This window comes from Poecilia reticulata, linkage group LG11, assembly GCF_000633615.1.
Source record: "Poecilia reticulata strain Guanapo linkage group LG11, Guppy_female_1.0+MT, whole genome shotgun sequence".
Taxonomy (NCBI): domain Eukaryota; kingdom Metazoa; phylum Chordata; class Actinopteri; order Cyprinodontiformes; family Poeciliidae; genus Poecilia; species Poecilia reticulata.
In genome coordinates this window covers 17,749,146-17,761,767 of record NC_024341.1, presented here as the reverse complement: position 1 = coordinate 17,761,767, position 12,622 = coordinate 17,749,146, and the positions used below count along the sequence as shown (strand labels likewise).

General features: G+C 35.8%; 2 protein-coding genes across 2 annotated transcripts in view; both read right to left on the bottom strand.

The window, feature by feature from the left end:
• Positions 1-12,622, bottom strand: part of LOC103472618 (gastrula zinc finger protein XlCGF8.2DB-like) — a 67,107-nt gene that overhangs the window by 21,971 nt on the left and 32,514 nt on the right. The gene's annotated exons all lie outside the window — the stretch shown is intronic.
• LOC103472617 (oocyte zinc finger protein XlCOF6.1-like) lies at positions 7-11,323 on the bottom strand. Its single transcript, XM_017307345.1, has 4 exons — positions 10,328-11,323; positions 6,208-6,453; positions 6,040-6,111; positions 7-986 (listed from the first exon to the last, which is right to left on the bottom strand). Exons 1-4 carry the CDS (start codon positions 10,389-10,391, stop codon positions 40-42), a joined length of 1,329 nt encoding a protein of 442 aa, XP_017162834.1. The 5' UTR covers positions 10,392-11,323; the 3' UTR covers positions 7-39.

Genomic DNA, 12,622 nt, shown 5'->3' with positions numbered 1-12,622 from the left:
ATTTTACCATTTAGAAGCCATTTACTGTGGAAAATACCTCTATGGCTTTTCACCAGTGTGAATCCTCATGTGGTTAATTAATTTCTGATTTTGACCAAAATATTTTCCACAGGTCACACATGAAAACGGCTTTTCACCAGTGTGAATCATCTTGTGCTGACTTAAAACCTGTTTTTGACGGAAACATTTTCCACAGGTCACACATGAAAACGGCTTTTCACCTGTGTGAATCCTCTTGTGCTGAATTAAAACCTGTTTTTGACGGAAACATTTTCCACAGGTGACACATGAAAACGGCTTTTCACCTGTGTGAGTTCTCATGTGCTGAGTTAAATCCTGTTTTCGCATAAAACATTTTCCACAAGTCTCACATGAAAACGGCTTTTCACCAGTGTGAATCTTCTTGTGCTTAATTAAATTTTGGTTTAGATTAAAACATTTTCCACAGGCCACACATGAAAACGGTTTTTCTCCAGTGTGAATCCTGATGTGGTTAATTAATTTCTGATTTTGATCAAAACATTTTCCACAGGTCACACATGAAAACGGCTTTTCATCAGTGTGAATCCTCTTGTGCTTAGTTAAATTACATTTTTGACTAAAACATTTTCCACAGGTCACACATGAAAAAGGCTTTTCACCTGTATGAGTTCTCATGTGAGCATCAAAAGCAGATCTGCAAGCAAAACGTTTTTCACAGATGACACATGAGAAAGGTTTTCTTCTTTTCTGATTTTGATTCTCAACTTCAGCAGCTTCCTTGATGATGACTTGGTTCCTGTTTGGTTCTGATTCTGTTTGGTTTGTTTGTTCATAAACAGGAACCACCAGGTAGGTATCAGTCTCCTGTTTTAACTCAACCTGTTCTTCACCTTGACTGCAGTAAACTTCTTTCTCTTCCACTTTTATCTGATGATGTTCTAGATCCTCCCGCTCTTCTTTTATCTCATGTTCTAGATCCTCCTGCTCTTCTTTTATCTGCTGATGTTCTAGATCCTCCTGCTCTTCTTTTATCTGATGATCTTCTGGTTCTTCCTGTTCTTGTTTCACCTGCAGAGGTTCCAACTCCTCCAGGTCCAGAGTGGATCTCCTCTCCTGGTGACAAACGTTACACTGCAGGCAATCTGGACAGCAGAAAAAAAGAGGAATTGTTAATGTAAAGTTACAGCTACTAACACCACTAATATTGTTTTATGCTGCTTGCTTTACTAACCTTGCGCTGCATTGTTAATATTTCTCCTGTTTTCAAAACTAAGTCTCAGTAGTTAAAGGAGAGCCATAAAAACGGTAACTGGTTCCTTTTTCTCGTTACATAAATAAGCCATTCTCACGTAGTTGTGATGATTACGTTCATTTATCTGATATCAAAACATTTATATAGGAGGGGAACAGTTACTAAAATGATTCTCATACAGAAAGCTTCTATATTTAGACCTTAACTTTCATCCAATCGCTGGTGTTTCCTACCTATCTGGTGTAAAATTATCCGGGGAGTCCGGGAGAAATCCAGCAGTCTGCGCTGATCATCCATCTCTTCCTCCGACTTGATGATGATTCCTTTAAACTCTGTGAAAGTTTCTTCAGAAAGATTAACTGCTCGTTGAGAAACTCATTTAGACAAACTCTCGAAAATTCAACAAAGTATGCACCATCTTGTTGTTCCTGCTCTTATTCTTCTTCTTTGGGATTTTATGACCGTCGGCATTCACATCGTTGCATTACCGCCCCCTTCTGGATAATACGAGCATATCGGGTGAAGTATCTTACCAATGACTCGACAACTGATTCGGTGGTGGGGCGTTCAAACCACCTGGTTTGGTGCGAAAATCTGTTCCCCTGTGCGCGCTTCCCTGCGTCGGGAGCGCGCATTGCAGGCAGAAAGGCGGATCTGACCATTTTCACGGCGCTTCTGATCGATTTCTCGGTAAAACAACTCATATAGTCATGTCAATGTTGTAACTTTCAGTTTAATCGGCAGCTAACAAAATTGTAAAATTAAGAATAAACGAGGTCTATTTTGGAGGTCTTCTTAAACCGTTTTGTGTTGTTTTTTAATAGTCGAGATTCTGTATTTTTTCCTACTTTTATCCTTCAAGCCTGACAAATAAAAGTCCGTCACCAAACAGTTTTCCCAACACCTAGCGTGTTTATAATTTGTCATTCCTGATATAAGAGGATGGGAACTGGCTGATAGCAGGGCACCAAAAATTAAGACTTCTGAAAAGATGAGTGTATGCTTTCTGGTAAATCCTGTTCTAATGTAAAATATGACAGATTACTAGATTAAGGAAATTTCTAATATACTACATGCACACATAACCATCTTTGATAATTTGGAAACAGTTGCTCTTTATTTCCCAAAGTTATGGGGGGAGGAGAGGGTGAATATGGCATTCTCTATTGTCATCAAAATAATCTGCCTGAAATAATGTGTTTGCCTCCATAATATGGGAACAAATTAATTTACCAACAAGTCTTTAACTCTGTTTATTCCTTTATCAGGGCTTAAAGTAAAAAAAAATCCTGAGCCTGAAACTTATACAATAGAAATTAACTATGCCGTTGCTATTGCCACAGTTTAATAAAAAAGTGTCTTTGAACAGTGCAAACAATTGCTTCTAACAATACAATTAACAAACCAAACACTCAAACTTAAATAAGACTTCAGTACATTTCGACTCAAAACAAAATGTAAAATGTCTGTGCCCTAAAGGTTTGCCTTACAGGCAAAAATCTCTCAACATTAAATAAGAGTCCTTTCAGTCTATGTTTTTGCAAGTAATTTAGAACATGTAACATTACCAACTAGATCAGTGTTTCTCAACCTTTTTTGGGCCAGCGCCCCCCCAGCCTTTATCCAGGTCCCTCACCGCCCCCCCCAACAAAGAATTTGTAGGCTACTTTCCCCTTTTGGCAAATAATGAGAAAATGTTTTCAAACTTACAGGATTTATTGTTGATAAGTAGAATAAACACAGACTTGCTGATAAATTAATTTGTTCCCATGTTATGGCAGGGGAATCATTTATTCCAGGTACCTAAGTTACACGTTTCTCCCATAATAACTCTAGAAAATAATGTGCAAATTGTACCAAAAATCGAAGGATGTCTTGTTCATCAGGAGAGGAATAAACGAGGCTAAAGACTTGCTGGTAAATCAATTTGTTCTTATGAGATGTGGCGGAACAAATTATTTCAGGTAGCTGAAATATTCACCCTGCTCCCCTCATTGCTTTGGCAAATAAAGAGCACCCTTTTCTAAATTCTCAACGATTGTTATGTGTGATTTTCACAGGGGAAACAATTTCGCACAATACGGTCGATTACATTAACCACAGTGGCAACAGGTCTACTGCCACCATCTACTGGGCTGAAATATCAGGTGATAAACATGCTAAAGAAAAACTCTAAACTTTTATTCCCAAATGAAACATTACATTTAATTAGCTTCTAAGACAATAGTATAACTTTTTGATCTAAATACACATAAGCCATTTCAATATAAAAAAGAATCTTTCACAGAAGACCGCTCAGCAGGAAAGACCAAAATATTATTACAACTAAGTCGAGAGAAACGGCAAATTATTGACGACAATCATACATACTGTTAGAATTTATGTTATTCTTACATTTTTAACATCAAACATTTATTACTTTAGATCATTAACCCAACATTATATTGTTATAGATTATTGTGGTTCTTATTTAAAGTGTTCTAACTTCCTTCGTCTTCATGTGAAACAGTTAACTGTGTTTGTTTCTCAGATCTTAAATTGTTTCCACAGGTGCCTTCTTATCAACCGTAATACTCCCTACCTTAGAAACTGCCTGTGTGCAGAAGGAGTTTGTTTCTCCCGTCTTGCTTTCCTATCCTGCCTCTTTTCCTTGAATAAAAGACTAGCTCAAACTGGAAGTTATCAGAACACGCGGTGGGCAGCTCGCTGGAGCGGTCCGCTGCGTCTTCTTTCATGAAAGCTTGGTAAAAACTCACATAAGTTGTATGTGGTTCATTTTACATAGGTTGTTGAAAAATACCTATCACATACTTTGTACAATCAATCCATAAAAATTAGTGTGGTGAATTTTGCATTTACTGTAAAGTACGAATGGATTTTATCATTAAATAGGTAGACTGATTTATATAATTTGAAACAAATGAAAGCGTCAATTACCATATTATTTTGCTTAAAAGACAAACCTAACAGATGTTTTTTTTGTTTGTTTTTTTTTTTTTACAGATTTGAGAACATCGACCCATTTTAGTATGTTGTTTTTGATTTAAAAAAAAAATAAAAAATCCAATTATAAATACTTATCTTTCCTCCATTAAACATTTTGGGAATTTTATTCATTAAAGAAATGTGATATCCATCTGCATCAGGTAATACTAAAAAAACAGTTTATGTTTAATTATTTTAAGCATCGTCTTCATCAGCCCCTTCACCCTTCATGTTTAAAACTCAACTTTATGTTGTTATGGGGAAAAAAAAATCTGGATTTTAAGCAGAAGAAGAGCCTCTGGTCTCACTATAGCTAAAGCAGTCAACGCACTGAAATCCTGCACAGATTTAGAAGATTTTACTCAATAAGTTGAAGATTATGTTATGGTCAGGAATAAACTGACAAATTAGGCTTCTTCATTACAATTTCTATTTTAGATTTTTCTGTGCTCTAAATTAATTATTACCCGAGTGATTTCTCATGTGAACAGTAAAATGACATTTTTCATTGAAACCTTTTCCACAAGTCAGACACCAAAAAGGCCTCTTATTTGTGTGAATTACAATATGATTAAGTAAAACACGTTTTTGACTGAAACTTTTTCCACAGGTGACACATGAAAAAGGCTTTTCACCTGAGTGAATCTTCATGTGCTCATTTAAATACCGTTTTTGATTGAAAGATTTCCCACAGGTGATGCATGAAAAAGGCTTTTCCCCTGTGTGAGTTCTCATATGAGCATCAAAAGCAGATTTGAAAACAAAACACTTTCCACAGGTCACACATGAAAAAGGCTTTTCACCTGTGTGAATCGTCATGTGAAGTGTTAAATGGCGTTTTTGAGAAAAACACTTTCCACAGGTCACACATGAAAATGGCTTTTCCCCTGAGTGAATCATCATGTGCTCAGTTAAATATTGTTTTCGACCAAAACTTTTCCCACAGGTGACACATGAAAAAGGCTTTTCTCCGGTGTGAGTTCTCACATGAACATTGAAAGCAGATTTGAAAGCAAAACATTTTCCACAGGTCTCACATGAAAAAGGCTTTTCACCTGTGTGAACCGTCATGTGATTAGTTAAGACGTGTTTTTGACTAAAAGACTGTCCACAGGCAACACATGAAAAAGGCTTTTCACCAGTATGAGTTCTCATGTGAACGTTGAAAGCAGATTTGAAAGCAAATCGCTTTTCACAGATCACACACATAAAAGGCTTTTCATCCGTGTGACACCTCATGTGACTAGTTAAAACCCGTTTTTGACTAAAACATTTACCACAGATCGCACACGAAAATGGCTTTTCATTTTTGTGAGTCGTCATGTGCTTAGTTAAAGAATCTTTTCGACTAAAAGATTTTCCACAGGTCACACATGAAAACGGTTTTTCTCCTGTGTGAATCGTCATGTGCTGAGTTAAAACCTCTTTTTGACTAAAACATTTTCCACAAGTCACACATGAAAATGGCTTTTCACCTGTGTGAATCATCGTGTGCTGAGTTAAATGATGTTTTAGACTAAAGCATTTTCCACAGTTCACACATAAAAACGGCTTTTCACCCGTATGAGTTCTCCTGTGAGCCTCAAAAGCCGATCTGAAAGCAAAACGCTTTTCACAAGTGACACATGAGAAAGGTTTTCTTCTTTCCTGATTTTGGTTCTCAGCTTCAGCAGCTTCCTGGAAGATGACTTGGTTCCTGTTTGGTTCTGATTCAGTGTGGGATGTTTGCTCATCAACAGCATCAGTCTCCTGTTTTAGTGCAAGTTGTTCTTCACCCTGACTGTAGTAAACTTCGTCCTCTTCCACTTTTATCTGCTGATGTTCTAGATCCTCCTGCTCTTCTTTTATCTGCTGATGTTCTAGATCCTCCTGCTCTTCTTTTATCTGCTGATGTTCTAGATCCTCCTGCTCTTCTTTTATCTGCTGATGTTCTAGATCCTCCTGCTCTTCTTTTATCTGCTGATGTTCTAGATCCTCCTGCTCTTCTTTTATCTGCTGGTGTTCAAGAGCCTCCTGCTCTTCTTTTATCTGCTGATGTTTTAGATCCTCATGCTCTTCTTTTATCTGCTGGTGTTCTAGATCTTCATGCTCTTCTTTTATCTGCTGGTGTTCTAGATCCTCCTGCTCTTCATGTTCTTGTTTCACCTGCAGAGGTTCTAACTCCTCCTGGTCCCGAATTGAGCTCCTCTCCTGGTTACAAAGCTCCTCCTCATAAATGTAACGTTGTAGGTGACCTGGAGAAGAAAACAGAAGAATTAACTTCATTGAAATAAATGAAAAACTTTAATCATTTTTTTCATTCTTTCATCAACAGTGGAATTCTCTAACTGTAACTCTAGTAAATGATTTTTTTTTTTTTACTTTTCATGCTTTTTGACAAACAAAATTATGTTCATCATACATATTTAACTGTAAAGGAATAATTTATGCATTAAAATGTAGCCTCGTATGCCTACTTAAAAAAATTATTACTATCAGTGCTACAGGTCTTACTGTTTTCTGTCAAACTCTTCTGGAGTACAGTCATGTCACACCTTCTATTCTTTCAATGTTTTCTCTCGTGCACTGTTTCCATCTGTCCGTCAGCATTCTGCTCGTCTACCTTTCTGTATATGTCTTCTGCTTTTACTGTCTGTAAATGTCTCCTTCAAACTTTAATCAATTTGCTTCTGCTAATTTATGCTTTTTGCAAAGTTTCACTTTTCTAGTTCAGATTTTATACTAATTTGTGCTTCTCCTAATTTATGCTATTTTTGCTATGTTTTACTTTTTAAAACTTTTTCAAGTATTTCATGTTTTATACTAATATCTGCTTCTGCTAATTTAGGCTTTTTGCAAAGTTTCACTTTTCAAGTTCTTAAAACTATTTCGGATTTTATACTAATTTCTGCTTCTGTTTATGCTTTTTGCTATGTTTCACTATTCACATATTTCAGTGTGCATACCAATTTATGCTTCTGCTAATCTTTGCCATATCTTTTTCTATGTTTTACTTTTCAAATATTTCAGGTTGAATTCAAAATAATGCTTCTGCTAATTAATGCCATGTCTTTGACTAAATTTCACTCTTTAGCAAAAGATTTCTATCATGTATGACTGGCTTTATTCTCTTTTCCTATTTTTTATGCTTTGTTCTGCTGTGTTTTGCATTTTCTGCAGCAATCATTCAGTAAATATTTGCATTCTCACAGCTGTTTCGCTAGAAACAGCAAAAAAAAAAAAAGTATTCTAGTTTTTAATCAGAAAAAAGATCCTGCTCAAATTTTTCTGTCGTTAACTACTTCTGCTATCTTCAACCAATTGTGTTAATTCATATATCAAAATGTTCTGATCTTCTATTAAGACTATGACTTTAGGTAAATTTCACTATTGTACTTTTTGAAATATTTGCCCTTTTGTGCATTTGTTTTTTTTTTGTTTTTTTTTTTTTTTGCCCTGTTGAAATACATGGTGGAATTCTCCAACTGTTGTCAGTTGCTAGAGTGTCCCCTCTAGTAACTGACTTTTTTTTTTTTTTTTACTTTTCATGGTTTTTGACAAACAAAATTATGCCGTTCATACATATTTAACTGTACAGGAATAATGTATGCATTAAAATGTAGCCACGCATGTCTACTTTAAGGAACTATTACTATCATTGTTACAGGTCTTACTGTCAAACTCTTCTGGAGTACCGACATGTCACACCTGCTCCTATTCCTTCAGTGTATTTCTCTGCTGTGCTCCGTTTCTGTCTGTGTGTCAGCATTCTGCCTTTCTGTATATGCCTTCTGCTTTACTGGTTTTACTGTCTACAAAGGTATTTTGCAAACTTTAATTTTACCAATTCATATTTCAAAATATTTTGATTTTTGTACTATTTTTTGCTTTTTGCTATAATTTCTTTTCAACTCTTTCAGGTTTGTACTAATTTCTGCTCTTCTAATTTATGCTTTTTGCAAAGTTTTCCTTTTCAGCTATTTCAAATATTTCAGGGTTTATACTTATTTCAGCTTTTGCTAATCTATATATATTTTGCTGTATGTTACTATAGTACTTTTTCAAATATTTCTGTTGAGTTATGCTATATCTTTTGTTACTATTGTACTTTTTCAAATATTTCTGTTGAGTTATGGTATATCTTTTACAAATATTTAAGGTTTTATACAAATATTCTATTTGTCTACCTTTCTGTGTATAACAGACACAGACAGATGGATACAAACCGGATTCCAAAAAAGTTGGGACACTAAAATTGTGAATAAAAACTGAATGCAATGATGTGGAGATGGCAAATGTCAATATTTTATTCGTAATAGAGCATAGATGGCAGATCAAAAGTTTAATCAGAGTAACTAACATTTAAAAGGAAAAATATGTTGATTCAAAATTTCAGTGTCTACAAATCCCAAAAAAGTTGGGACAAGTAGCATTAAGTGGCTGGAAAAGGGAAATTGAACATATAACAAACAGCTGGAAGACAAATTAACACTAATTAGGACAATTGACAACATGATTGGGTATAAAAATAGCTTCTTAGAGTGTCAGTGTCTCTCTGAAGCCAAGATGGTAAGAGGATCACCAATTCCACCATTGTTGCGCAGAAAGATAGTGCAGTATTACCAGAATGGTGTTACCCAGCGTAAAATAGCAAAGACTTTTAAGTTATCATCATCAACCGTGCATAACATCATCAAAAGATTCAGAGAATCTGGAACAATCGCTGTGCGTGAGGGTCAAGGCCGTGAAACTCTAGTGGATGCTCGTGACTCCAGGCCCTTAAACGTCACTGCACCTCAAACAGGAAGGCCACTGTCAAGGAAATAACAGCATGGGCTCAGGAATATTTCCAGAAAGCATCGTCAGTGAACACAATCCACAGTGCCATTTGCCGCTGCCAGCTGAAACTACAGTGCAAAGAGGAAGCCATTTCTAAGCTCCACAAGCTCAGCCGTTTGCACTGGGCCAGGAGTCATTTAAAATGGAGTGTGGCAAAATGGACAATGCATGACAATAGCTTACTTCTACTTCTTATGCTTTGTTCTGATTTTTCTTGCATTTCTGCAGCAGCCATTTTGCAAATATGCATTCTCACGGCTGTTTCGCTAGGAACAGCAATTTTTCTAGTTTATCTTGTCTCTCAGTTATGTTATTCTGATAAATATGGTTTAGTTTAAACAATAAAATATTACAATCATGAAAAAAACATTGGGTTTGATGCTTCTTGGTCTAAATAACAGTGAATGAAGTCTGGTTTTAATGTGGCGCTTTGTAGTTAATGTTCACAAAAAAGTTTGTGTGGCTGATCCACATTTTCGCGGCACCCACGTTTGCGTATATTTACAAAAACTTTCACACACGTTCAATTTTACCAGTATTTGTGTAAAATATGTGTGAAAGCACGCTTCATACACAAAGGCCTATATTTTTAAAATGATTTAGTCCTCATATTTTTTTATTTATTGTGAAATTATTTCTTGTAGGGTTTACTGTTATTTAAAAATCATTTTATTATGTTTAGGAACATATATAACAAATTGTTATTACATTTACAAATACAAAAGTCACCACTATTTTCCTCTGCTTATTTCACTAACTTTGCGCTGCATTGTTTCTACTGTGGCTTGAAAAGTAAAAATGCCCCTTGAACTTTTCAACATTTTGCCACCCACATGCATAAATATATTTAAGTRAAATTTTATGTGAAATACCAACAAAAAGAGGGATACAMCTGTGAACTAACTGACGATGTGAACTTTGACTGGGCCATTCYAACACACGAATATGTTTTGTTTTATCGCATTGTAGATCTGACTTTATGTTTAGGGTTGTCGGGCTAGAAGGCGAACATCGGCTCCGCTGTATTTTTTCGTTTTCAAATGTAAGTCTCTGTAGTTATAAAGAAGGAAGAGCCATAAAAAATAAAATAAATAAAAAACACAACGGAGGTCACCGGCTCCATTTTCTCTCGTCACAAATAAGCYGTTTCCACAATTTTGATGTCTGCGTTCATTTTGTTATAAGCAAAAAATATTTACACGGGAAAGGAGCAATTACTAAAATGATCCTTATACAGAAAGCGTCATACATTTAGATCTTAACCTGCATCCAGTCGCTGGTGTTTCCTACCTATTCGATGTAAGATTATCCGGGGAGTCCGGGAGAAATCCAGCAGTCTGCGCTGATCATCCATCTCTTCCTCCGACTTGACGATGATTTATTTAAACTTTGTGAAAGTTTCTTCAACAGGATTAACCGCTTGCTGAGAAACTCATTCAGTAAAAATCTCGAATATTCAACAAAACACACCAGGCGCCATTTTATCGTTCTTATTCCTCCTCTTCCGGTTCTTCTTCTTTGGGATGTTTTGACTGTCGGCATTCATAAGGTGGCCTTACCGCCACCTTCTGGATAATACGGTTATTTCTTTAAACTCTGTGAAAGTTTCTTCAGCAGCAGTTAACCACTTGTTCATAAACTGGTTCAAGCTGGACTGAAGATATTTTTAGAGAAACTCGAACATTCAACACAACAGACCACGCGCCGTCTTCTTTGTCTTTTTCTTCTTCCTCTTCTTCGTTGGGATTTTATGACCGTCGGCATTCATGTAATTGCATTACCGCCACCTTGTGGATCATACGATCATCACATCTAAAGATTTCTCATACAGCCAGTTCTTTAAAAAACGTAAAATCTTTTCTTCCAGTTCATCTAAATGAAACAAATACAATATCAGTATTCCAGTTTTCCGTATATCCATTGCTAATATCGTCCTCTGATTCGTAACTCCTACATCCCGCAACATGTTTCATAGTTTCTTCACTACACCAGATAAGAACCTCCATCCATCCATTTTCTTACAYCCTTGTCCCTCAGTGGGGTCGGGAGGGTTGCTGGTGCCCATCTCCAGCTAGCATACCGGGCGAGAGGCGGGGTCACCCTGGACAGGTCGCCAGTCTGTCGCAACAGATAAGAACCTTTCCCTTAGTATTCATATGTCAATAAGCGCTGCTGCTTTGTTCTGAGTTACCGCTGGTTGCCGCCCATCCTTATTGAGAGCCGCTCAGCACCGGTTTGTACACTTAATTATTTTACTGTTTTTATTTTAATAAATTATAACGCTGAAACAGTGTCTCTTGCAAAAACGTACCTGTGTCCATTTTCATTTCACTGGGGCTGGGAGTAAGTCCCAGGTGGCGTTGTTGGCAACAAACAAAATCTAATTGTGTATTTTTACCATCGATTGTGTTGAGTTTTCTTCTTCAGTACTCGTGTTCACAATGAACCACACTTCTTTTCGTCAGATAGCTATGTTCACTTTATTGCTAATGTTCGGGTTCAACTTCTTCTTCGGAACAGTGCTGCCTACACAAAAGAACTCGCTCTCATTGCCCCCTAGTGGACAACTGCAGTACAACATGCACGTACATCATTAAACAGAAAGTGACAGGATAAAGAACTTGCAGCTGTGCCCTTCAAATTAAATTAGAAAACAAACAACACAACATAACTCAAAGACAAGTTAAGATCAGAACATAATCTAAGAGATTGTCAGACTAATATTTATTTATTTAATGTTAGCTTATACACTCTTATTACTGCACTAGATGGATTAAATGCCATTACAGTATAACGAGATGTTATACTTTAGCTTTCTAAGTATGTTATGCAGTATTTATTTTTTTAAGTGGGGATGTTAGTACTGATTTTAAATTATTCAGTTTAGCTACGAGTTTTGCTGTGTAACCAGATTTGCAGATTGTTTAAAGGCAAAAGTTCTACTTTCTCAGACAGTAAACATATATCTATGTGTAGAGATTAAAATAGTTCCAACATTAAATTCCTAGTAATCTATAATAGAAGACAGCTGCAGCAAAAAAGTGAAAAATACAACTAAGACAAAAGACACAACGAATTATTGAAGACTAAAATCAACCATGAAAATCAAGAAAAATCAATTCATGAAAATTAGTTCATAGTGAATATTAAAAGTAAAAAATTTTTTCTTATTTATTCATAAAGATTTTACATACGTAGAGTTAGACTAATTAATGTAATTTGAAACGTAAAACAGCATCACTTACAATCTCCTTTTGCTTGAAAGACAAACCTATCAAAGATTTTTATTTATAGATCAATTTGAAAACGCACAACAATTAATATAACAGTTCACACCTTGTATTTTTGATTATAAATTTATTAAACAACATCCACCCCACCCACTCTACAGTACAGAATAAGACAAAAACAATCCCTCAAGTCCAATCTTCAGGGCTTAAAGTAAAAAAAAATCCTGAGCCTGAAACTTATACAATAGAAATTAACTATACCGTTGCTATTGCCACAGTTTAATAAAAAAGTGTCTTTGAACAGTGCAAACAATTGCTTCTAACAATACAATTAACAAACCAAACACTCAAACTT